Source organism: Glycine max, chromosome 7, assembly GCF_000004515.6.
Source record: "Glycine max cultivar Williams 82 chromosome 7, Glycine_max_v4.0, whole genome shotgun sequence".
NCBI lineage: Eukaryota > Viridiplantae > Streptophyta > Magnoliopsida > Fabales > Fabaceae > Glycine > Glycine max.
Window position 1 is genome coordinate 39774441 of NC_038243.2, and position 27162 is coordinate 39801602.

General features: G+C 32.1%; 2 protein-coding genes across 3 annotated transcripts; both read left to right on the plus strand.

Annotated features, from left to right (window-relative positions):
- The first annotated feature begins 3566 nt into the window (after positions 1 to 3566).
- On the plus strand, positions 3567 to 5159 carry LOC100789932 (uncharacterized). Of its 2 annotated transcripts, none has more exons than XM_006583853.4 (4): positions 3567 to 3744; positions 3859 to 4052; positions 4146 to 4308; positions 4732 to 5159. In XM_006583853.4, the coding sequence occupies exons 1-4, from the start codon at positions 3667 to 3669 to the stop codon at positions 4957 to 4959; spliced, it is 663 nt and encodes a 220-aa protein (XP_006583916.1). In that variant the 5' UTR covers positions 3567 to 3666; the 3' UTR covers positions 4960 to 5159. The 2 variants fall into 2 exon arrangements, with proteins under 2 accessions (XP_006583916.1, XP_003529420.1); XM_003529372.5 differs by having other exon boundaries at positions 3569 to 3744; positions 3859 to 4046.
- Positions 5160 to 21327: 16168 nt separating this feature from the next.
- On the plus strand, positions 21328 to 23506 carry LOC100500062 (uncharacterized). Its single transcript, NM_001249362.1, is given in 5 exon segments — positions 21328 to 21480; positions 21590 to 21733; positions 22893 to 23132; positions 23218 to 23277; positions 23393 to 23506. Coding segments are annotated over 5 exon segments (660 nt in total). The 5' UTR covers positions 21328 to 21369; the 3' UTR covers positions 23498 to 23506.
- Positions 23507 to 27162: the final 3656 nt, after the last annotated feature.

Here is a 27162-nt window from a genome sequence, read left to right on the forward strand (position 1 = left end):
TCATCATTAAAGAAATCAATGTCTAGGTACTTAGGGTCTAGAAAGATCCTAGAAGAAAATTGAGAAAGGTATCGTAGACATTGATCATCTGAAGAAAATAGAGTAGATGATCTTGGAGATGATAAGGAAGGATGGATTGGTGTTATAGGTGCTTCAGATGGTCCGTGGCGGCGATGAGCAGCAGCAGCGGTGGTGGAGGATGATCTCTTTCGCTTCTTTGACGATTCTGCCATTTGATGAAGTTTTAGTGTATTTCAATCGGTGGAATCAAAAGAGGAGTGAAAATGATGAAGATTGGGCTTTGCGGGATGTGTTTTGGTTAAGAATTGAGAGAGATATGAAGGTTTGAAGATTAGGGATTAAGGAGACACGAAGAGGGGATGGTGGCTGCGCAGCGTGACTGGTTTTCATAAGTATTTATAGAGGAGGACGTGATGTAATCGATTATAAGGTTTGGTAATTGATTACAGGAGTAGTAAGCCTTCTGGTAATCGATTACAGGCTGTTGTAATCGATTACCAGAACACAAACTAGGCTAGTTCCTCTAAAAATTTTATATATATATATATATATATATATATATATATATATATATATATATATATATATATATATATATATATATGCTAAATAATCTAACAATATCAATCATCACTACTAATTTATTTAATTCAGTCATTCAAACATCAAACACACAGTAATGCATCAATCAAACATAATAACAAGAATTTAAGCAAAATCAAGCAAAGTAACATACTTAACACAAACAATTAACCATTAAGAATAGATGATTCAATCAATCAATCCTTATTTATCCAAATCACTAATATCTAAGAGGCCTAATTCCCTTCTAATAGAGAAGAATGTTTCTTTGGGGAGAGGTTTTATGAAGATATCAGCAAGTTGATTCTTTGTATCAATAAACTCTAGCACACAATCTCCCTTTAGGACATGATCTCTTAGAAAATGGTGCCTAATTTCTATATGTTTGGTTTTAGAATGTTGAACTGGATTTTTGGATAAATTTATTACACTGATATTATCACACCTAATAGGTATATGATCAAGAAGGATTCCATAGTCAGATAGTTATTGCTTCATCCATAAAATTTGGGCACAACAACTGCTAGCAGAAATATACTCCGCTTCAGCAGTAGATAAAACAACACTATTTTGTTTCTTACTATGCCATGATACAAGAGCAAATCCAATAAATTGACATGTTCCACTAGTGCTCTTTCTATCAATTTTGGATCTGGCAAAGTCAGAATCAGAGTATCCTATTAAGTTACAAGTTAAGTTCTTAGGATACCATAATCCTAAATTGATTGTTCCTACTAAGTATCTTATGATCCTTTTTACTGCAATCACACCTCAATATTTTTTCATGTCTATAAACTAACCGGATTCATCTTTATCTAAATAACAACCAGTACTCATAGGTGTAGCCATGTGCCTTGCACTTTCCATATCAAATCTTTTGATCAATTCTTTGCAGTATTTTGCTTGGTTGACAAATATACCTTCTTTAGTTTGCTTGATTTGTAACCCCAGGAAGTAATTTAGTTCTCCCATCATTGACATCTCAAATTCGCTTTGCATATCAAGAGAGAACTCCTTGCACAATGAATCGTTAGTGAATCCAAATGGAAATTAGTAATGTAAAAGAAGAGAGGAAATAAAAAAAAAAAGTCACCTTATTTAGTTCACAAGCATGATAGAGAAAATATGGATAATGTATTATTATATCATTTTTTGAGAAATATTATTATATCCTTATAATTAGTAATAGAAGAGATGACAAATAAATTAAATTTGAGGACAACTTAATATTTTTAATTATAAAAAAAAAACCTTTTTCTTTCCCTTCCAAATGTTCCTATTATTATATTGAAAAAGAGGTAAAAGTAGAAGACGAGGAATTTTGTCCTCCATTTCTCTTCTACTTCTCTCTAACTCTTTTAATGAATATAAGGTAAAGTTTAAAAAAAAAATCCCTCCCCTTCACTTTTCTTAAACTAAGCACACCATAAAAAATATACTCCTATGATATTATATATTTTTAATTCAAATATGATAATCTCTTATAAAAATATATAGATTTAATTATAATTTTTGTCACTAAAATTTGGCTTTATTGGGAATTTTATTCTCACTTTTTTCCCGCTAATTTTGCTTTTAAGTTTCAAAATGTGATGAGTTTTATCTTTCTATTGTCTACTAAATTTGTTTATTTTTTCCTTATACTTTGCCCTCATATTTTAGCAATGTTGCATATTTTGCCTCTAAATTTTAATAATGCTGCATTTTTATCCCATAATTTGAGGGTCAACTAACAAAATTAATAGACAATTGAGGAAAAGTACACATTTGTCACTTTTTGAAACTCTGGGAGCAAAATTTGTGGGGAAAAAATGTGGAAGCAAAATTCGTAACAAAGTCAATCTCTAGGGAGAAAAATGTAATTAAGCCAAATAAACATAATCTTAGACAAAATGAAATTTCAACGAAGAAGGGTGACAATTTACTAATTAGGAAAATAATGTTTTTTTATCATTTGGAAAAATAGTGTTTCGTTACATTTCTAGTATTCTATGGTAAATGTTTATGTTGTTTGTTTTAACTATTTTGATTTAGTTTGGATTTCTACATTATTTAATAGTATTAAACGAATTTAGTAGACAATTGAAGATAATAGTATCGTGTTTTTCCATAACATTTTGTGGAAAAAATTTAAATCGGATAAATATCATTTTGGTCACTGAAAAAATGTTAAATAGTGATAAATGAGTTTCTTAGAAAGATGAAAAATTTAAATTTAGTTCTTACATGTGAAAAAAATACGATAAATTAATCATGCAGACAATTTAATAATAAATTGGGTCTTAAACTTTATAATTTAATGTCAAATTGATCCTCAAAAAATATAATTTATTATCAAATTAGTCTTTAAACATTACAACTTAATGATAAAATGATTTTATAAACAATGGTAAGATTAATCTATCACACTTTATACACATTTGAGAACTAAATTTAAAATTTTCATATTTTAGAGATTAATTATTACGGTTTCACACTTTGAGGGACCAGTATTTATTCAATTTAAATTCCTTCCGACAAACTCTCAATAACATAACTAAGTGATTAAAAACAATTAATTAATGTATTAATTAAAATTATACCTAAGTTTGATCCGTAATAAAAATAAATAAATTTAATCAAACTTTACTTATCTCTCATTTAAAAATTATTAAGAAAAAGAAACTCTCAATTATTGGATCACATATAATACAAGTATATCATATAACTTCATCAAACTAGTCCATTATTCCTTTAAAAAGAAGAACAACTATCATAGTTCCTCCATTCCTTTTATCAGATCCTTTATTTATCGATACCCCTTCCGGTATTATAATTAATGTTATACCAAGATTGAGAAAAACAGTCTTAAAGTTCCAAAATAATATATAAACAAAAATATTTTTTTATACCTAAAGCGATAAATAAAAGAAATGAAAAGAGTAATAACTTTAAAATAAAATAAAAAAAGTTGTCATTACTTCGTCTTCCTCTGTAATAAACTCCCCTAAAAAAGCAAGTAACGATTTCGTTGAATTCATTTCTTCGTCATCAGCTTCAGTGTGATTGTGAGCAGAAGCAGCAATGGCGCTTTCCTCCGCATTCCACGAACGGCTCCACCACATGGACCGCGCTCGAATGCAACGCCTCTCTCTTCTCCAGGTTCAGTTCAATTTCAATTAACCTACCAAACAATTCAGCATTTCGATTTTTCCAATAACATTAAACTCTGAGCATGCAAGATCAAGATCCGTATTCCGAACCTTAATTTTGTAGGCAGAGAAAGAATTGCAAGGGAACAAGTCACGCGTTTTGGCTTCAAAGCTCGCTAACATCAGAGCCACGGAACAGAGGTGCTCGTGGCTCGATCAGAAAATTGCGTCGCAGAATTTCAAGCTTCTGGCTCTCAAGTCTCAAATCGAGAACCTCGAAGCCAAGCACGAATCGCTTTCACTAGAACTGAGGTATAGGTATAGCCACTACGTGTGTGTTGAACTTGAACTTGAACTTGAATTTCTCTCTTATTCAGTGAAATTAGTTGATTAGTTTGGCTCAAATTTTAGGTCGATGCAGAACGAGGTGGAGGAGATTGAGGAATTGCGCGTGAAGAGAGACTACTATTACCAGGCAAAGAGGATGGAAATGAAGGAGTTCAAGGAGATTGCGGAGAGGTTTGTAGTAAAATGTAAAGTGGAAGTTCAGAGTTTGAGGAATAGAGTAAACGAGGTAACTACGTCATGATTGAAAGTAAAACAGTTTCACTTGCTATCAATTTGCGTGAAATGAGTAACAATATGAGTTAATTTTACCAAGGGGATTATTGTTAATTTTACCAAGGAGTTCAGGCTAAACAGGAGGTTGATGTTGCATAAATTGTTATAAATTCCTTGAACCTGTTTAAATGTTTTAAATAACGGTACGATTTCGTCACGTTTGTTGATATGGTGACAAATTACTCACAAATGCAGTCGACGCAGTTCCAATTGTGGTCAAGTTGCTGTCGCAAACAATTAAAAAAACCTTGATGTCGCCGTCCCAAATGACGGTTGCGGATCATTTTTTGAAACCTTGTTTTCAATTCCTATAAAAAAATGAGTTAATTTTGGTGGTTGCTAAGTTTTTGAATTGAAACGTGTTTTTCTTTTTCAGTTGAGGTCATCTTTCGTGGAACTTAAAAGCAACAGTGGCGACTATTGCAATTCGGAGATAGCTGCTGCTGAAATGAGAAAGTTGGAACTCCTGGCTGAAAATGAGAGTGTCTGTAGAAACATTGATTATAACCAACAAGTAAAAGCTCATTTGCAAAAGCAGCTTCAGAGTATTCTGATTACGCAAACACAAGATAAGGGATCGGAGGTGAAGAGTAGTAATGGCTAACTATTCTTGAACTTGAATCTGTTTCTTAGAGGCTTAGCCCTTTGTTTGTATTGGCCAAAAGGAAAAGGACTATTCTGATGACACATGATCAAGACTCAAGAGAGTAGCAATAAGTCGAGTAACTAAACTTTGGTCAAGGATTGCTAAAGATTGTTAATTGTACCGAAATATTTAGAAATAGATAATTCCTACTTAACCCACTGAGAGATCCATAATATAGTTTGTTAGAGATCTATGTCAGACTTAGGCATAGCTCTTAATGATTTGCAATTATCAAGAGCAAATTAATCACTCCTTTTCAAATCACATGAACTCTTAAGTAACGGGACAGTGAAGTTTTTTCCAAACTTTTTTCTTTTTAATGACATTACATAACAAAAGAATGAAAACTTCTAGAAAAAATAATTATTGACAAGTATGCTCTCAAGGCATTACAAATAAAATTCGGAGCTATATCAAAAATATAAAAAAAGGACAAACTAGCAACTCATAAGAGTGTTAGGCACAACTTTTAATTTTTTATTTTTTATTTTTGGTTTTTCTTTTCTTCTTTCAATGAGAAGCTAAGACAAACACCTTCTTATAAAAGCTCTCAAAAAACAAAAGAGCTTATTTTAAGAAAGAAAACAAAATAAGGAGTTTAAAGAAAAGCTTTCTTGGATAGCTTTTCTCCAGCTATTTGGTGACTTATTAACTTAGGCACCTCTTCAAGGTCTCACATTGTGCAATGATTACCTTTAGAGTGTGTTTGGATAGAGAATTTTAACTGAGGAAAGTAATTTATCAGAAAATTTGAATTTTTGTAATTTAGAATTAACTGTTTGGATGTTTTTTTGTGAAAATTTAAAATTTTGGAATTTTAAAACAATTTTAAACAACTAAAAATCTGAAATTTTAATTTCCTTCTAAAAGGTGAGAAATTGAAACTCTCTTCTTACAGTCTTCTTCAAGAAATCCCGTCTGAGCTCGTGGAACATTGATTGGGTGCGAGAGTGTAGAGGAACACATATAACTAGCACACCAACCATATTTTTTTTTCATTCATTTTTTTCACCCTCATAATTTAAATTTCTTTTATCCAAACACAAAATTTTGAAAATAAAAAAATTTCAATTGAAGTATTTGAAATTCTTAGAATTTAAAATTTCTCAGAATTTAAATTCTCCCATCCAAACACACTTTAAGCTTTTTTTTTCTTTACCTTAGTATGCTTTTAGTCGTGCGTGAAATATATAAAGAGGTTTGATAACGCTTCATAGTATATTTAATCAAGCTACTAAAACCTTTACTTTTTGTACCATGACAGTTTCAAATGATTACATTCATATGAACTTTCAGAAAATATTGGAAACTTAGGATTCGTTGGGTAGAGTGGAAAGAAATAAAATGAAAGTAAATTGAGATGAAAATTTTAAAATAAAATAGTATGTAAAAGTATGAATCCCATCTAATTTTATTATTCATTTATCTTTTTTTTCTACTCTCTTTCACTGCATACGAACGAACCTTAGTGCCACTCAAGTCCTTGGCCATAACAACCTCCATACCGTCGTTAGATGATTTTATATGAATATGCTACAGTGCACATGCCATTAGTTTGACTAATGGTCTCATATCCCTAACATAAAGAAATATTATTACTTTTAACAACTATCCTCATATGTTCTAAAAGAGTGAAATGCATCAGGAGCTTGTTAGTGAACTAAATGAGTTAGAAAAAAAAAGAGGAGAGGCAAAGCTTGTCGGAGGGGGAGATATCAAGGAGAATTGAGTTACAACAGTTGATCGGGAGAGTGCTTAATAGAAGTGAATCTTTTCTCTGGCAAAAGGAAAGATCCAAGTGGTTATTGGATGAAGATTATAATTTTAAATACTTCCATTCAGTTATCAATTGGAAAAGAAGGAAGAGTACTTTCAAAGTTCTAGTCATTGATGGTCTAGGGCGGACGATCCCGTCAAAGTAATATTGGAGGTTAAAAGTTTCTTCCATGAAAGGTTTTTGGAGAAGGAGAGGAATAGGCCCTATCTTGACGGGGTCAATTTCCCTCGAATATCGCAAGAGGTCTATGATATGTTGGTTGCAAGCTTTGAGGAGGCTAAAATCAAGGAAGTGATCTGGGATTGTGAAATCTCTAAGAGTTTGAGGTCAGATGGATTTAATTTGAAATTCATCAAAGCCTCTTGGAGCTTACTGAAGGAAGATGTCAAAAGATTTCTTAGGAAGTTTCATGTTAATGGTGTGTTCCCTAGAGGTCGCAATGCATCATTCATCACCTTGATACCTAAGATTGAGGATCCACAAAATCTGGGGGATTTTAGGTCCATTTCACTGGTAGGATGTATGTATAAGATCCTTGCTAAAATCCTTGCATGAAGACTAAAAGGTGCTTTGGTAGTGTGATTGACAAAAGGCAAATCGCCTTCTTGGAAGGGAGAAACTTACTTCTTGGAGTCTTGGTGGCAAATGAACTAGTTGATAAGGCAAGAAGAAGGGAAAAGAAGTGCTTAGTTTTTAAAGTTGACTATGAGAAAGCTTATGTTTCAGTCTCATGGGACTTCTTATTGTACATTATCCATAAACTAGGTTTTGGGGAGAAATGGTTAGGATGGATCAAACAATGTTGGCTTCAACTCAGATTTTCATCTTGGTAAATGGAAGTCCCACATATGAAGTACTCCTCAAATGGGATTGAGAGAAGGGGATCCAATGGAATCATTTCTTTTCAGCATTGTTGCAGAGGGTTTAAGTGGTATGATGAGGGAGGCTATTGCAAAAAAATTATTCCACAAATATCCCATTGGGAGAGATGACATTGAGGTAAATCTTTTGCAATATGATGATGATACATTGTTCATTGGAGAGGCCACATATAATAATTTGTTGACTATTAAAAGCATGCATGTTGAGATGTTATGAAATAGTTTCAAGACTTAATACGAACTTTACCAAAAGGTTCATTTGGAGCAATGGGGTTAGAGAGAAACACCTATGAGGATTTTGGTAACATTTTAAATTGCAGGTTGATGAATTTTCCTTTTCTATACTTGAGGATCCCAGTGGGAGCAAATCCAAGGGCAGAGGAGACTTAGTTACCAATCTTGAAGAAAATCGACAAGAGATAAGCAAGGTGGAAGCATGAAACCTTATCACTAGTGGGAAAGGTATGTTTGATAAACTCAATACAAGCATCCCTTCTGTTATTCTACTTATCTTTTTTCAAAATGCTGAGTGGGATTATGAAGAAAGTAATAAAAAAAATAAAGAGATTTTCTTTGGGGGTGTGAGGAGGGTAAAAAGAAAATAGCTTGGCTTAGCTGGAGTAAGATTTGTTGCCTTAAATTATGTGGGGGGGGGGGGGAGGGGGTTGGGGTGAAGGATATTACTTTGTTTAATGATTTTTTACTTGCAAAATAGAGGTGGGGAATTTTTCATCAAAAGGATAGTTTGTGGGTACTAGTATTGGAGTCCAAATCTAGTGGTTGGAGGAGTCTTAGAGAAAAAGGGGCTGAAGGTAGAAATTCTATTTGGTGGATGGACTTGAAAAAAGTGTGTGGTGGAGGTGAGGGAGGAAAATGGTTTGATAAAAGGTTGACATGGAAATTGGGTGATGGGAATTGAAAGACACTAGTTTTTGGCATGACACTTGGATTAGTGAGCAATCATTTGCTGCTTTATTTTCATGACTATTTCTAAACTCTTTACAACAAAGAGAAAGTGTAGGCGAAGTAGTGATTTAGGAGGCTGCGAGCTGGAGATGGAATTTTCTATGGATGAGGTGAATGGGAATTATTACAAGAGCAACACTTCATGAATTTGTTGAGAGTGATAAATTTAATTAAGGGGACACATGATGTATTGAATTGGTCAACTAAGCCTAATGGTATATACTTTGTTAGATCAACATATAAAGGTATTATCAAGGAGAGATTTGGTGGAGATGAAGATCTGTTAATGTCACTGCTATGGAAGATCAAGGTTCCACCTTAGGTAACACACACCATTTGGAGAACTTTGTAGATTACCAACTAGAGATAACCTCATAGAAGAAGCATTCCTCTAAATGGTCTTTGATGTGTCATTATTTTCTCCTATTTCTTAACCCTTTTTGTCACCATTTTAATTACTGATTAGCCTTAATTGTCAAATTAATTATGCAGTTTTATCATTTGGGCCTACTTGACTAATTTTGTGTTTTTAATTTAATTTCAGGAGAATTATAAGCAATTGGGCTTGAATCCGGAATTGGGCTTGGACTTGAAGAGAACAGACAATTTTATTTTATCAAATTTTTTCTTATCCAGATTTTATTTCATCTAGATTTTATTTTGTCCAGATTTTATTTCATCCAATCTTATCTTATCTTGTCCAGATTTTATTTTATTTCGTTTATGGGCTTGGACTGAAAATAAATTTGTAAGCTTTGGGGTTGAGAACCTCTATAACAGCACCAGGGTTTTAGTTTAGAGAGTCTTTGGAGAGAGGAGAATAATTTTAGAATTTTGCAATTCCAATTTTTATTATTGTTTATGCACATTGTTCATGCAGAATAAAATTCGTTTTCTACAATTTCATTTCTGCTTCAATCTACAATTTTGTTTTCTGCTGATTAATGGAAGGCTAAGTCTCCAGCGTTGTTTTCTCTTGAGGATCAAGCACAACTCTCTTTGAGGTTTTGTTATTACTATTGAATTCTGATCAGTTTTTCCTCTTCACCAATTACTCTGTATTTGTTGCTATTAATCCATGCATGCTTAGTGCTTGATTAATTATATTTGCGCTTAATTTACGTTCATGCTTAATGATCAGTTTCGTTCATGATTAATTGGTGTATGTGTTGCTTAATCACATAATGACAGCCTTATGTTAATTTTCACTTAGTAATTTAATTTAGGGTTGGATTAAGTGGTTGAACTGATTAGGGATAAATTCTCATAACCTAAGATAAGAGACTTGCTTGTGAATCAAGGGGAAACAACTAATTCTGCTATTTCTTTAATTCGAATTTGCTCGCAACTTAATTTACAAAAACAAACAACCCCCTCCCCCAATTCATTACTATTTTATTACTATCTGTTATGAACGTTTGGTTGACCATTGCTCATTGGGAGACGACTTAGGATCACTTCCTAGATACTGCATTTTTAATGTTTATTCGATTCGGGGTATTATTGAGGAGAGATTTGGTGGAGATGAAGATCTGTTGATGTCACTGCTATGGAAGATCAAGGTTCCACCTTAGGTAACACACACCATTTGGAGAGCTTTGCTTGGTAGATTACCAACTAGAGATAACCTTCATAAAAGAAGCATTCCTCTAAATGGTCTTTCTTGTCTATCCTATGGGGAAAGTGTTAAGACCATTGAACTTGTTCTGTTGTCTTGCCTTAAGGTTCATGATATTTGGAATCAATGATATTTCTGGTTGGACTCTTATTTGGTGCTTTCCAACGATATATGTGGCCATTTTCAACAAGTGCCATCCAGAATGATCAGGAAAGAGGAAATTGACAGATGGTTTTGGTTTGGTGTGCAATGATGTGGTGCACTTGTAATTATAGAAGTACGTGTTTGCACTCTAGAAATGTCTTTGATAAGCAGGTTCTGCTGTAGAGTATTATTATATCGGCTTGGGGATGATTGTTTAGGAATTTGAAGAAATTTCATTACTCCTTTACCGTGCGTTTGGATACTGTAATTTAACGGAGCATATCAATTATTTAATGAATTTAAATTACTGTGTAATTTGTTAAGCTGTTTGGATAAAGCATTTTGAGAGAATTTGAATTCACGTCATTTTGGAAAATAATTTTGATCACTTCAAAAGGTGAGAATTAAAATTACACATAAATAAAGAGAATTTGAAATTCTCTCTCATGTCTCCAGCGACTCTTCTCTCTCATTGACCTCATTTCTCCTCTTTCACGGACCTCACTTTCTCTCCAGCGACCCTTTCTCTCGTGTGACTCTCGTTCTCCCTTCTACTCTCGTTCTCCCTCACTCAGTTTGCTCTCTCCACGATGAGTTCTTCTCTCTCGCAGAGGCTCATTCTCGTTCTCCCTCACATGCTCTGTTCTATTCTCTAGGGTTTTGTCCTCCACACTTTGTTCATCACTCTCTGGTGAGTCTTCTTTTAATTGTATTATGATTTTTTTCCTTCAATGTCTCATTTAGGGTTCATCACCCTTTGTAGTGTAGCTGCTTTTTTTTTTGTTGTTTGTTTTTTGTCAATGAAGGGGTTTGTGTTTATTAAACTGGGAGTTATTATTTGTTGAGCTATTTTATGTCACAATTGTCTTATTGGGGGATTGAAAATGTGAATAGGGATTGATGTGCCTTCTTCCCAAACGGTTCTCTGACTTAGGAGCAGAAGAAGGTTTTGTGAATTGTTTGTAAGCATAGTGTGTTTGCTGCCAATTGGTCCAAATTATATGTTTTCATCATATGCGTGTGTACCTAGCATTCTAATGACCATTATACGGGCACATTTGGCATGTCTCAAGTTTTTGTGAGCTCCTCTACTAACTGAGTCTTGATTCTCATCCTAATGATAATGCGTTCAGTGAAATGTAAATTAGGTTCTTGTTCACACATGCAGATCTTATTTTCTCACAATAAGCTAATAGTTATAGCTTCCATATTTCAAACGTAATTTCTTACATAGCAACACCAGCAGGTTTCCAAACACACTAGTAGTAGGGGTGGAAATGAGTTGGTCTAAGTTGAGCTTGGCTTCATAAGGATTCATCCTAACTTGCTTTCCTAATAAATAAAAAAAACCAAACCTAGCTCATTGAAAATTTTCTCTACCTTTTCTTTCTCTCACAATCTGTATTTTAAGGCAAAAAAGTTGAAATTGAACAAATTTTTAGCCACTTGCTTGCAGTCTTTCACTCTTTCCATAAGTTGTCTTCTCCTTTTCAACAGTACTTCTTGCAGCCTTTTTTGGGTGATCTAGTTTGGGTTTTACACAACATGTATAATCATCATGGTGAGAGTAAGCAAGAACTATGTAATCTTCTTGCAGCCTCCTTTGTAGCACTTTGGAGATTTTCTCTACCTTTTCGCTCTGTCATCATCTGTATTTTAATACCTACAAAATTACAAATTGAACAAATTTATAGCCACCTACCCATATTTCGTCTTCTCCTTTTCAATTGTACCTCTTGTAGCCTTTGATGGGTGACTTTGGTCATTGTATACTGAAGTGAATTATCATGGTGAAAGTAAGCAATTAAGAACTCTATAATCTTCTATAGGTTAGAATATATTTTTAAATTGCTCTTGCTTACTTAATTGCTGAATCATTGTTCCTTGTTTCATTGAACTGATAGTAAACTTTTTTTTTTTGCTGAGTAAACTGATAGTAAACTATGATCACTGCAATATGATGTTTTATGTTGGTCATTTGGAACTATTGAGAGAGATGGCATTTAGTGCTATGCAAATGAATTAGTATCAATGCCTATTTTTGGAAAGAAATTCTGATAAATGGACAAGAGCAGATTCAGGCTATGGGATTCTATGAGAATTCTTAATTAAAACCTAAAATTACATGATCTTCTTTCCTAGTCTCGGTTAGAAGTAATTGAACACCTATTAAAAGTTAATTATTATGACACTTTGAAAGGAAAAGTGAATGGCAGATTATAGAAACCAATTGAGTACTATTAAAAGAGGTAAATAAGAAATGACTTTCTTAGTGAAGTAGAAATAAATAAAAGTGATTAAAATAATGCTTTGAACCAAAATGTATAACGGTAAAACACTCTAAATGTAGAACAGTAAGTGTACAATAACAAGTGAACTAAAGATATTAGGGGACTTGAAGTGATTATAAATAATAGTAATTACATAATTGGCATATGAAACATAATACACTAACAGTAAGTGTACAATAAGTATTTTTTTATAATTTTTTATATATGCTGAATCTAAAGCACTTCATTATAGAATTAATTAATCAGTACTTTAATTGCACACTTCTAATTCTAACAGATAATTTTAACAAATCTTAAAAGTAGTATATCTAAAACCTGTGCAATCATATATACCTTATCAATCACATCCCCTTTGCAATTGCCTAAAGTGTATTGGTTGGATCAAAGGGACTAGCAAGTAGCAACAATGATTTATACGTACAAGATAGGAAACCCTGCTAGTATCCGATTTTTATGAATGAAACTTGTATGTGATACATCTATTATCTATCAGCCACAAATCTGTAACAAGTTGGTTGATGCTTCCATATGGAAAAGCCACAAATCATTAATATGAGTGGAATTAAACTTGAATTTCTTAAGCTCCCTATGTCTCGAGTTTAATTTTTTATTACAGGGGTCTAATCAAACCCAAAAAGAAAAAAAAAACTTCTTTTTTGACTTCTTTTTTTGTTGTGTATATATAGTTAAGAGACATTTCTTGTCATCCAATTTATATTCTGCTAAAGTTAACCTCTAGGCTCTTGCTTGTGACAGCCTAATGTAGAAAAATATGGGCATTAAAATTTAGAGCTTATTTACATCTTTTACCTACATATTTGTTTTAAATCTCAAAATATTATCTTATATCATTATCATGCAGTTTGGATTGAGAAGAAATGGATCCTAGCATAGTTGACACTGCAATTACTTCAGGAAAACGTAAAAGAAAAAAGTATAAGAAGATAATCTTATTAGCTGCTGCTTGTGTTGTTCATATGATCATTGGTGTAGTGACATGGTATCATAATAACTATTTTGTTAAGGAACCAACCCGTAATTGGGAACTAGAACGTCACAGCTTCCTTAATCGTCTTTATAGAGGGACAAATAAAGATTACATTGAACAATTGAGGCTTAGTAAAAATGCATTTTTTAACCTTTGTAGAATTTTACAAGAAAATGGTGGATTAGTAAGAACAAGAAATGTTCCAACAACTGAAGCAGTAGCAATGTTTTTACATATCCTTGCTCACAACCTAAAGTATAGGGTAGTACAATTTAGTTATTGTAGATCTAAAGAAACCATAAGTAGGCAATTCAATGATGTCTTGAGAGCGGTAATGAAAGTGAGCAAAAGGGTGATGTCTCTACAAATGTGTTAGCTGCTTGTGGGCCATATTTAAGGTTTATTTATGTGTTACCTGGGTGGGAAGGGTCTGTAGGAGATTCTCGAGTATTACGAGATGCATTATATTGTCAAAACAAACTTGAAATTCCAACTGGTAATATTTCTTGGAAATAATTTTTTTCTTTTTTTGGTTCTAGTTTAAGCCTATGTTTGTTATTTTAAACATTGTAGATAAGTACTTTCTTGTGGATGCAGGATATACTAATGGTCCGGGATTTTTAGCACCATATCGAGGGACTAGATATCATCTCAATGAGTGGATTGGAAACACCCCTCAAAGTTACAATGAGTTATTTAATCTCCGTCATGCAAGTGCCCGAAATGCAATAGAAAGGTCATTTGGGATCTTGAAAAAAAGATGGAGTATATTAAGAACTCCTTCATTTTTTGATATAAAGACACAAATAAGAATTATCCATGCTTGTTTTGTGTTACACAATTTCATAAGAAACGAACAACAAATTGATCAACTTTTAGAAATTCAAGACTTAGAATTCTTATCTGTTGTTGATGAAGAGTTAGTCCATCAATCAAGGGAAGGAGTTCAAAATAATGTCATAGATGATATCACAACTATTCAAGCTACTGAAGAATGGACAAGATTTCGAAATACATTAGTTATGAATATGTTTGCTAACTATCAAGTTAGAAGAAACTTTGCTTAGGTATAGTTCCTTTTTAAATGTAATTTGTTATTGCAGACAAACTTTGTGTGCTTTGTCACTATTGTACTTTGCTATTGAAGATAAACTTTTATGTACTTTGCTATTGCATAAAAACTTTGCTTGAAATATTTTCTATGATTGTGCAGTGGACTAGTCAAATGAATAAAGTAGGTTGTATCTAATATTTGTTATGTGCAGGTTAAATAAGTGACATTAACTTCAATGGAGTCATCTAATGAAAAGATGACGGGCAAAAGAAAAGTTTTAGGAAAAAATAATGAGAAACAAGAAGTTATTTTACATGGAATTTGGAGATGGAACGTGTATTGGTTGATGTACTTAGAGATCAAAGGAATTTGGGCAACAAGGGTGACAGAGGTGGAAAAGGTCAGCATTGAATGCTGCAACCGCAATGTTGTCTACAAGCTTCAATGTCACATCACATAATGTCAAAAACCGTATCAAATTATGGAGATCGTGGTATGGTATTATAAGTGACATCCTTGGCCAGAGTGGATTTTGATTGGGATGACACTAAACACATGATCACAGTTGAGAATGAAAATGTTTGGAATGAATATTGTACTGTAAGTATTCTTTAATATGTTGCTATTTGTTATTCAAAGTAGATTGGATTTGACTTTTTCTTTTTTTTCCGTCGCATAAATCGGCTAAACCGTTCCAATTCAAGGTGCTTCACAACTGGGATGATATAGTGGATTTGTGTGCTAAAGATAGAGCCACTGGTCATGGGGCTGAAACTGCCATGGATGCTGGGTAGAGAAACAAATGAAATGGAATTCATGGGGTTAGGTGCTACTGCTACCATAGACTTAGAAGAACCAAGCTCTAATACAAAAGAAAAAAAAAACAAGGTTCAACTCCTTCGGGCACACATTCTCATAAGATAAAGATGAGAGAAAAAAAAAGGAATAACAGCTTCTTTGGATAAAATGGCCAAACTCTTTTAACCGAATGGTAGAAAAAATGAATTGTAAAGTTGATGATGAAGATATTCAAAGAGTGTTACGTGAGATCGCTTTCATACCAAATCTTAATAGACAACAATGGGTTAAATCTATTAAATAGTTAGTTGACTATCAAAAACAGTTAGCTATTATGAAAGCCCTTCCCATTCACAAAAAGGCAGATTATGTTTTAACACATCTTGTAGAATGAAACTTGGTGAGTAACCTTTTTTATGCCTAGTTGAAGTCATATTTTCACTATAGTTATTAGTCTTCCCTATTGTGACTTATATTATCTTGTTTCTTCTTCTTTCAATGGCAACATTGGATGTTAATTATTCAGGCTCCTCGACCTTTACCCTTGATGATGAATGAAGATTAAGGAATGAAGAACATTGTTTTTTAATTTCTTTTAGTTATTAGGATTGTTATGTACTCAATTAGTTGATCTTAATTTGGACCTTGTAATTCTTGTTTAAAATCTTTGTTTGGAACTTGATTAATTAGGACCTTGCAATGCTTGTATTTATTCATGTTTATGGGTTGGTGCATTATTAGCAATTTAAATTTTCAACCCTTACGAACAATGAAATTAATATCATTTGAATTTTGTATGAGATAATTGTCCTTAAATTATATAATTATTTAATTTTAATATGTTTTTTAAAATTATTGCGAGACTAGGTAATTAATTTTTTTAACAAGAATAACGAATTACATATCATTCATCTTTTAATTTTGTAATATTGTTTAATCCAATTTTTTTTGTGTGTTACTTCAAGAATATTGTATAAGATTCAAAATTGTTTAGCATTAAAATTATTTTGATTATTTAATTATTAAATATTAAAAAAATTATTATTATATATTGTATAACATTAAATTTATTTTGAATATTTAACTATTTAAAAAATGACTTATGTTTATTTTCATTCAATATTGAAATTTTAATTTTTAAATAAATATTTAAAAATGAAAATTTAAATTTCATTGAAATTGAATTACTTTGTCCAAACAAGAAAATTAAAATACAAGAAATTAAATTGTCTCATCCAAACAAAATATTTACAAAAGGAAAAAAATTTAGATCAAAACAATCAAAATAATGTGTATTGAATTTTCTAGAAATCTTTAAATCCCCCGTCCAAACACATCAGGCAGTGGATATCTAATCCAGGAGATTGTCTTTGTATTGTCAACTAAACACCCTCATGAGGTGGTGGCGAATATTTGTTGTAGGGAAGTGATTCGGGGCCGTGAGAAGCAAAGTGGAAGTGTGTGTGTTATATGATGTTCGATGATGAGTCATGTGGTGTTGTGCAGAGATGTTCTACTGCAGTGGGAATTTCAAATGGAATGAGATTGTTGTTGGTATTTAATGTGGTCTTGGTCAATTAGAGTCAACCATTTTAATGCTTCTGGGGAGTTATATAAAATTTATTATTTGATATACTGGAGGTGTTAGTGGGTAGTATCCTACTTTGGGGGCGGAGGTTATTACCTATTTATGTTAGTTGGTAAATAAATGGTAACCTCCATTTTCTTAATTTGACGGGGAGATTGTATGACTCTTGATGTAATCTATTTAAGGTAATTTTGATACCATATTTAATATAATATAATATATTTTGGTTGTTAAGAAAATATCAGAATTATCCTCTTTAAGTGGAATCTTTTGAAAGATTACTCTCCTTGAAATTGGCTCCGAGAAATGGGTCAAATTAGTTTCTTGATTAAAACCCCAAATCTTGTCCTTTTATCACCATTTGTGACCACAATCTTTGAAATCTTCTTTCTAGCATCCAATACGATATGTTCTATAATATATTTGTCATTACCCTTTTTCTTGACATTATGACATGCTTTCATGCATGGAGCATAACTATCATCACCTTTTGCGGATTGATTGATTTTCTAAATTGAAATCTCGTTTTGATTTGTAGGGCTTATGTTAGCCCTAACTACATTCATCAAAGTTTCCAATTCAATCATCATTTTTTCACTATTCTCAACTTGCTTCACCTCTTGCACATTCCCTATGCCTAGGCATGGCACCCACCCCCTCCCCGTCCCCAAACCTTACCATGTTTCCCATCCCGTCCCCACTCCCCATGGTGGAGGTATTTTTTGTTCTGTCTCCGTTTCTCAGCTTCCCACGGGACCTCGTTTTACATTAAAAAATGTCAAAAATTATAAAAAAAAAATACAATTTTTTTGTTTTATCTTAATTTTTCAACAATAATAAATTTAAGATTTAATTCTAAGTTTAAAACATGAGTAAAAATACAAAAATAAATCAATAATAATAGTAATAAAATCACAAAAGCATAAAAAAACATCCAAGAAATATTCAAGTACACATTAATGTTACAATATTACACAATAAAAATAATAAAACTAGCATAACATTACACGTCTTCATACAATAAATAATATCATCATATTGAATCAAGTCTTCATACTTTAATCCAAGTGTAATGAAACATCTTCAACATCAAACCTACACAATGAAACATGTAAATATGTGTTTAGAAAATATAAAAAAGTCATGAATTAATATAATAAAATTTTCATACCGTTGGCGTTGTTGTGTCTGCATCGTCAACTATTAAGCAAAATTCCATCTTTGATTTTAAGGAACCTAATGACATAATTATACAATCATTAAAATAAATTAATTGCTTAGAAGAAAAATTTACAAGTAAAATTAAATTTATTACCTTCAATCTCATTACGCAACCAATCTTGAGAGCACATCAATGCCTCAACAGTGTCTTCATTTGATTTGCTACGATGTGGAGTCAAAAACTGTCCACCAATTTTAATTGTAGACTTTGAAGCAACCATTGAGATAGGAATAGCTAGAAAGTCTTTAGCAATCCTTTGCAAAGTAGGATACATGACTCCAATATTTTTCCAATATCCCAAAATGTCAAAGTTACTAATATTTGATTGATTAAACAATACAGGCTCCTCCAAGTATAAATCCAATTCAGATTTAACACAATCACCAGAAGAAGTTTCTTGAACATATTTTAAAAAGTCAAAACTCCAATTCAGATACTACTTATATATATGATAATTTTATAGAGGCTCCTCCAAGTATAAATCCAATTAAGATATTACTTATATATATATGATAATTTTATTTTGTACTTTTTTTACAAGTAAAATACTATATTAACCCTTATATTTATGTTATACATATTATAAGTTATGAGGGTATATAAGTAAAATTTTATATACGCGGGGATACGAGGACCCTGCGGGGCGAAGAGCATAGTCCTCGTTCCCTAATTAGCTGCAGGGGGTTTTTCATCCCCATCTCCGTCCCCGCGAGGAATTTTTTCCCGACCGCAAGGCCCCGAATGGGGCAATCCCCGCGGGGATCCCCGAGTTGCGGGGAGAATTACCATGCCTACCTATGCCACCTAAACATTCCATTCATTTCTCCTTCTTGTGCCCAAGTCGACCATATCTAGAGCAAATAACATGTAGGCCTTCATATTCAAGGTTTAGTGAAAAACCTAAAACCATAATGAGTTTGCAATGGTTTCTCTAAATCCAATTCAACACATACATACGAAGATATAAAGTTGGTTAGGTGGTTAAGAAAGAAAGGGGGGAGGGGGGGGGGAGTTGCAGATTCAATCCCTCTTACTAACAAAAATTAACACATTAACAATTAATTAACATTAGCCGATAAAAAAAGATTAACTATGTTTTATGTCTCTAAAATTTTGTGAGTTTTCACTTTTAGTCTTTGAACAAAAAATTAACTTGTCTTAGAATTGAGGGAAGTAAAAAAGAAAGGGACGAGGTTGAGAGAAACAATAATTTTTAGAATTGAGGGTTGGGGAGCTCGTTGATGAGGATGCTACTTTGTGTTTGGATGAGGATTTAGGAACATAGGTTTAGTGTTCTTTTCAGATGTGAAATTCATTACAGGTAAAAAAGATTTTGGAAAGGCAAAGGAACTTCTGCCGACTAAACAATCCCAAAAAATGTTTAAATCATTTTAAATAAATTTTTGATGAATTTTAACCGCCATAAAATGAGTCACCATTAAACAAAATTACCATCACTTTATAACTTAATGGCGAGTTTTGACAGAATGATTAAAAACATTAACGAACAAAAATTTCAAGAACTAAGACAAATTATTTTTTTATTTGAGGACTAAAATTAAAAACTTAAAAAAGTTTAAAAACTAAAAATATAATTAAAATCCTAAACAAAACACATATACATACAAATTTTCTTGAGAGTGATCTAGATGGTAAGTGATCAAACTTAAAGGAATTTGCATAGCTATAGTATCATACATACGTCCTCACCATGAAGACATCATTATAAAATTCAATAGGAAGACACTTAATTTGGATCCAAAGTGAAATTTTACGCGACTCTTTAGCATGCATCAAGAAAAGACTTCCAACGTTGCACTATAAGATAATGATTAACCACCATCCATGGCCCTTCAAACAATGCAAACTTGTAATCCTCCTCACTGCTAAACCCCACTTGATAATAGTAATTGTCATGCAAATCAATGATTTGAATCTTGCCATTCTAAGTTCAACTTCTTTGGAGTTTCTCCTTCAAGATTCTAAAATCAACCTTCTTCCCTAAAACATTAACAACCAAAGTATTCTTTCATGGGATATACCAGCTAAGAAGTTCCTCATAAGAAATAGGAACCACTGGTCCATCAAAATTCTTTAAACCTTAATTAACACATTTTTAGTAATGTGATCAAGCTGACCATCATCATCCACATCCATCATCAAATCTCTAGACACACCCCAACTGCCCCCACAGGTTAATTTCAAAAGCGCGCTTCTCCTTATACAGACTGGTGACACCCACCTGAATATCCACCATAGACTCCAAAGATCCTCCTTCAACCTCCTTACCTTATTTTTTGTGCTACGAAGAAGTTATTGAATAAAAAAAGAACCCTACTTGCATCCCTCTTCTGTAATACCCTATTTGCCAACATCTTCTTGTTGCAGTTTTTACGTTGGTCTTGTCAAGTGTAGGATAACAACGCACTTTAACCCGGCCGTAAGTTTAATAGTTATTATCAGTTAAAGGAATTACTAAATATTGTTACGTAATTATTAGTATTACTTTAATTTTCTGGATTTAAATTTTCTAAAAATAAGCTTCATATACTGAGAATCGATTATTCGATTCCTTTAAAATGAAAATCTATGCAAAATTTAGAATCTGCCATTCAAGTAGTCCTACTAATATATATATATATATATATATATATATATATATATATATATATATATATATATATATTTTTTTTTTTTTTTTCTTCAAAAGTAAATACTTATTTTTTTTCTTTTTTTATGGATACAGTAACTTAAATTTGTGAATTTTTCAATACTAGGAACCAAGCCCAATGTAAAACGAGGCCCAGCGTAGATATTTCGGAATTGGCAGGATCCTAGTTCTCTCTAGAATCTTCCGTGCTAAGTGGGAAAGTAAAAACCCTAATAAAGAAAATTTTGACAACCCCAAATTGCCCCTAATACAAATGTTTTTCCTAGTATTCTAGCATTTTCCAAACCGCAATATAAAACAAAACTTGTAAGAATAGTTATTATTATCTGAAGTTGTGATTTCAATTTCTGATACTGTGAAGAGTGAAAAAATGCCGCAAGACTTGGCATTGGATTTGGAGGAGCTTCGCCACCTCCACAGCATCGTCAAAAGACCTCGAACTCTCTCTCTACTCTCCTCCGAAATTCGCATCCTCGAAAAGGTTCGTTCTCATTTATAGCAAATAACAAATTTCTTCGCATTTTTGCTAATTATTTCCGTTTATTGCTCTGTGATTCCTTCGTGTGAAAAAATCTGGGATGATTTTGCAGTTATCGTCATCAGAGGAGCCTTCTGCGCAGGCTTCGCAGATTCCGGCGCCGATTACGACCGGAACTAAGGTGGCGCCTTCAGTTGCACTGAATTATGCCGCACTCGCTTCGTTCAGTTGGGATCAGGATAGCGACAAAGTTAAGGTAAATAGTCTTATAATTTGCGGAGATACTTGTCATCATGGTTTAGATGTATACATCTGAATATTAATCAACTGAATTGTATTTTTTCTAATAACAGTGTTCAAATTTTGGTTGTTCGATTTTAACCAATAAGCTTGCGTGATGTTTTGTGTAATGATTTGATTGCAACCTTGTGTCCTGGTTGATGAGAAATCATTACATGGTATGAGACTACCATGGTCTTAACAATGTTGTTAAATGACTTGTTATCGCCGTGCCATAAGCCAAAATGGCGTGTTTCTATGGTTGAATTTTGGCCTTCTGCCATCCGCCATTGATAACCTTGGGTCCTTAATTAAACCTACACGACACGTAGTTGAGGTGTGTTAATTCTTTCTCATAAAGTGAAAATCTTGATTTCATAAGAATCATAGATACGTGGTGATCCAAGATTTTCTAATAATTTCTTGTTTATGTATAGAGATGCATTTCCCATTGACTGATTATCAAACTCAATTGCTCGTTTATTTACTTACAATTAACCACAAGTTGAACTGTTGTCAAGATGATGTAATTGATCACTTATAGAATGAGCTATTTTCGTATATATGACATCATTTGGGGCCTGGGGGTGTTCAGTGACGGTAGGATAGAGTTTCGCTTGTGGCTTTGTTTGAGACAAGTGGAATGCAGTAAAATTGAGTAGTTGAACGTAATAAAATTACCATACCCATTGGAATTTTGCCATGGAATATAACAAGATTTTATTTTTATTGTTTGAGAAGTGAAAGGAATGTAAAATATATTAGGAGATAAGTAAATTATAAGTTGATTTCCGAAAATTAGAGGAAGTAGAATAGAGGTGTTGAACAAAATTGGATGCATTATGTTTATCAAGTTTCATTTTATTTTAAGCAGTGTAAACAATGATAGTTATTGTCATTCCGTTTTAGTCTATAAGAATAGCTTAATAGTATGTCTGGATACACGTCTTTTCCCCTTTTACATGTGTCAGATAAGAGGGAAGGACCCACAGCTTCTGTGTCTTTTTATAAAACTGACTTGATTTTACACATTAATAACGTACACCCAAACACACGGTAAATTAACAGTTACATTCTTGGTCAAGAGTATCAAATTTCTCCTGATGACTATGCTTCTTTTATTTGTTCTTTGACAGATATATGTGTTAATGGAGGGAATTGATGAAGACAAGGTTGAATCTGAGTTTAAGTCAATGTCATTTGATGTTAAGTTCCATGATGTTCAAGGGAAGAACTACCGATGTGCAATATCAAAATTGCATAAGGAGATAGTACCAGAGAAATGTAAGGTTGTGGTCAAGCCTAAAAGGGCAATCATCACGTTGGTGAAGGCTTCCAAAGGAAACTGGCTAGATTTGCACTTCAAAGAAGACAAGGTAGTGTGGTGCTAAGATTTAAATGACATCCTTTTCCCCGGTTAATCAATGTGATTAAGTAGTAATTTTTGTGTTGATGTTACAGCTAAAGCCAAATCTGGATAAGGAGAAAGACCCAATGGCAGGAATCATGGACATGATGAGGGTCAGATTCTTTGATTTCTTTAATTGGATGAAGCTACCGTGTTTTAATTTTATGCATGTACCATGTACCCTTTGGAACATTCAATTTGACTTTTACTATGCCTGTAATATTGCAGAACATGTATGAGGATGGGGACGAAGAGATGAAGAAAACCATTGCAAAAGCATGGACTGATGCTAGATCTGGGAAAACAGCTGACCCTTTAAGTAGCTACCGTTGAGCTACCAGAAGAGGTTCAGTGCTTAGTTTCTTTTTCTAGGGAAAAGATTTGCTCTATTTAATTACATTATCTTGTTATAAAATGAATGCTTGGCCCGTGTTCATGGAACTTGTGGAATATTAGATGTGCTGTTATTGTTACAAAAGTTATACTTTGATATAATGACGAGATTTTTGTCTGTGGTTGCTCGAATATTTGCCTTGTGTGACTGGCTCTTGTTGCATGGTTTTTCATGCTTTGAATTTATGTAGTTGAGTCGCACTAGGCTAAATAAGTCAGGACATTACAAATAAATATCAAACAGAAATATGGGGTCTATGCTAACATTCCCCATGATGTTCGACTAATTTGTTAACTTTCCTGTTCAATCTTTTGGTAAGAAATCTAACACCAAAAAAGTGAATGTCTCTGATCTGATGCATCAAGGATTTGGACTCATCTTAGATAGACTTTAAATTCATGAAGATTTATTTCTCTCACTCATAAATGAGAATTCTCGCTCGTGTTAGATCTATAAATTATCTCTAAATAGTCGACAAACACAAATAATCCTCTCCCCTTTTAGTCCTTCTCTATCTTAGGAGAAGTCTCCATCAGACTAAAATCTTCCAAAAAGCCTTGATTGCCCGAAGAAAGTAGCATTTAGGTGCGTCACATAGTGTTTCACAAACTATAATCATAGTAATGCGGGTGTAGTGCTTGGATTTTTGGTGGGAGGGTTCGAAAGTATATTTAAGAGCAAATTCAGTTTGGAATCATGTTTGGAAAGTTTTCCAAAGTATGTGTGAGTAAAATTTTGTTTGAAAACAAGGTTTTGAAGAAGCAAGAATTGTAAATTTTAATTCAAACATACACAAAATGAGGTGTAAGCGAGTTGTAAGTTTAGGTTTAGCTTGTAAAAAATATTAAGTTTAGTTCATTTATGTGAGAACTTATTGAAAGTTTAAAATTAAGTGTGTTTGGTTTATTGACTTTCAAAGCATGTCAAGGTATGGTCCTAACTAGATTGAACTCAACGGATGTTTAGTGGATTCTAACATCAAAATAAGCATACCCTAATTTGTAAAAAAAACTTTAGGTTTATTGAGTTTATTACTTTAGTTTGTAAAAAAAAAACTATCATTTTTTTTTACAATGAGACTGTAAAAAAATGTCTTTGTTTCAATAACTTTTTATTAAAATACTTTTTTATCAATTGAGCATCTAATAATTATTCAAATAGGCATATGCACTTAAATTGTAATACGTAGAATTAAAAATATAGATTTCAATAAATAAAAAAATCATTACTTTTTTTACTACTATAGATTATGATTGAAAGATCATATAAGCAAGTATTTTCATGAATTGTGAGTTTATGTAATTTTAATTATTTTGTATTTACCGTATTTAAATAATTGAGCTTAATGAACTTATTTATTTAATTAAATAATTTAATTGAGTATGAAACAAAATGGGTTTTGTTTGGGTTATTATTATATCAACTGGAATATTTGCCACCACATCAGTTAATAATTAATTTTTGTTAAAAAAATTGATTCGCCACTTAATACATATTCTTTAATTATGTGTTTTTATTTTTCATTCATAAGGTTGAAGTTGACTGGGAAGGATTAAGCCTAATTCAGACTAATGTCTTATTTATTGAGTATATAACAAATTAGATTCAAATAATTTTACATATGGCAAATTTATTTAAGCCTCTAACTAACTAGTATTTAAAAATGAAGTTAGTAAACCTCACATACAAATTAGCCTTTTAATATGATACTTAATTACTTATCTTAATGGTTATTTAAACTTAATAAAATTAGCTTATTAAATTATAAGAGTGTATTATCAAATATGTTGCTTTCTCATAAAGTAATTGGTGCCTAACAAGGTCATTCATATTTACCCTTAAACTTTCTTGAATTGGTGTATGTTGAATTATTTCACCTATTTTTAATGTACACCCTTAAACTTTCTTGAATTGGTCTATGTTGAATTATTTCACCTATTTTTAATGTACATCAGAATTTTGGATTGAACAATTAATTATAACCTCGTGTTTGGACGAAGGATTTGAAATTTTTTAAGAAATTCAAATACATAATATTTTAATTACATTGATTTAAATTTCTTTCATTTTATTTGAATGAAATAATTCAATTTTAATAAAATTTAAAATTTTATTTTAAAACATTTTTAAATATTAAATTTTATTATTAAATAAAAATAAATATCAGTCATTTTTAAATATTATATTATATGTATTACATTAAACAAGTTTAATGTCAATATTAAACAGTTTTATATTATCTTCAATCATAAATCTTATCCAATAATATATTATATTTGTCATTTCAGAAGCAATATCTCATTCACCTTTAACTTCCTCATATGCATGTTTTTCATGTTCCAGTCACCCGCTGCCATGGCAGTCACTGGAGCCCGTCTCATCGCCACTTAGTGTTGTCGGCCAAAAAATCGAACTCCCTTCGGACCTCAACTATAGTGTCGTGCCTTGCCGTGTCGGTTGACCTGGTTCTGCCAAGCACAACAGAGGTGAAGCACAAAGAAGGAATTTGAATAAGCAGAGCGCGCTGTGGAGATCGATAAAAAGAAAGAGAAAGAGAAGCACCACATGGACAGTTGGAATGAATATCTGGAACAATAGAAGGGGTTGATCGAATCGGACGATGGACCGTTGCGCCATTGAACTTCTTATGAGAAAAATAGTTGTTCATTAAGTTTAGTTCATTTATGTGAGTGAACTTATTGAAAATTTGAAATTAAGTGTGTTCAGTTTATTGATTTCATGACTTTCAAAGCATGTCAACGAAGAAGTATAGTCCTAACTAGATTGAACTCAACGGATGTTTAATGAATTCTAACATCAAAATAAACATACCCTAATTTGTAAAAAAAATTAAGTTAGGTTTATTGAGTTTATTACTTTAGTCAGTAAAAAAATGTCTTTGCTAACTACAAAAAAAACATGATTTAGCGACCGAAATATTCGGTCGCTAAATCCCTAAATTCGGTCACTACAACTCTTAGTCACCGAAATAGCGACCGAATCATGTACGTTGCAAAAACCCAAGTCGCTAAACCCTTAGCAACCGAATTTCTATTCGGTTACTATTTCGCCATCGAATTACTAAGTCACAAGCAAACAAAATTCGGTCGCTAGATATTTGGTTGCTATTTTGCTTGGGACCAAATTAGCAACCGAAGTGTGGGGTAGCTAATTCGATCGCTAACAAGTAATTAAATTTTAAATATAAAATAAATTAAAATAAGATGTGGTTACAATAAATAACATGAATTTCTTACTAGAGATAAAAAATGTTGTCACTAAATTAGAAACAATGCTTTAAAAGATAAATATAATATAAAATAAAAAAACTTATATAAATATACATATTCTCATTTATATGAATAATATTTTTTACATATATTAAGAGTAAGATATTTTTATTATTTATTAGAATAGTATTTTTTTATTTATATTTAACTTTATTTAATCAAGTGGTTAATTTTTTTAAAGAATTAAATTATATAGTAAATAAATGTACTTATATAAAATGATAATATTTTCTATTTTTAAAATATTTATTTATGTAATTTATTGACACTATTTTTATTTCTATTACAATAAATAATATGAATTTTTTAATATA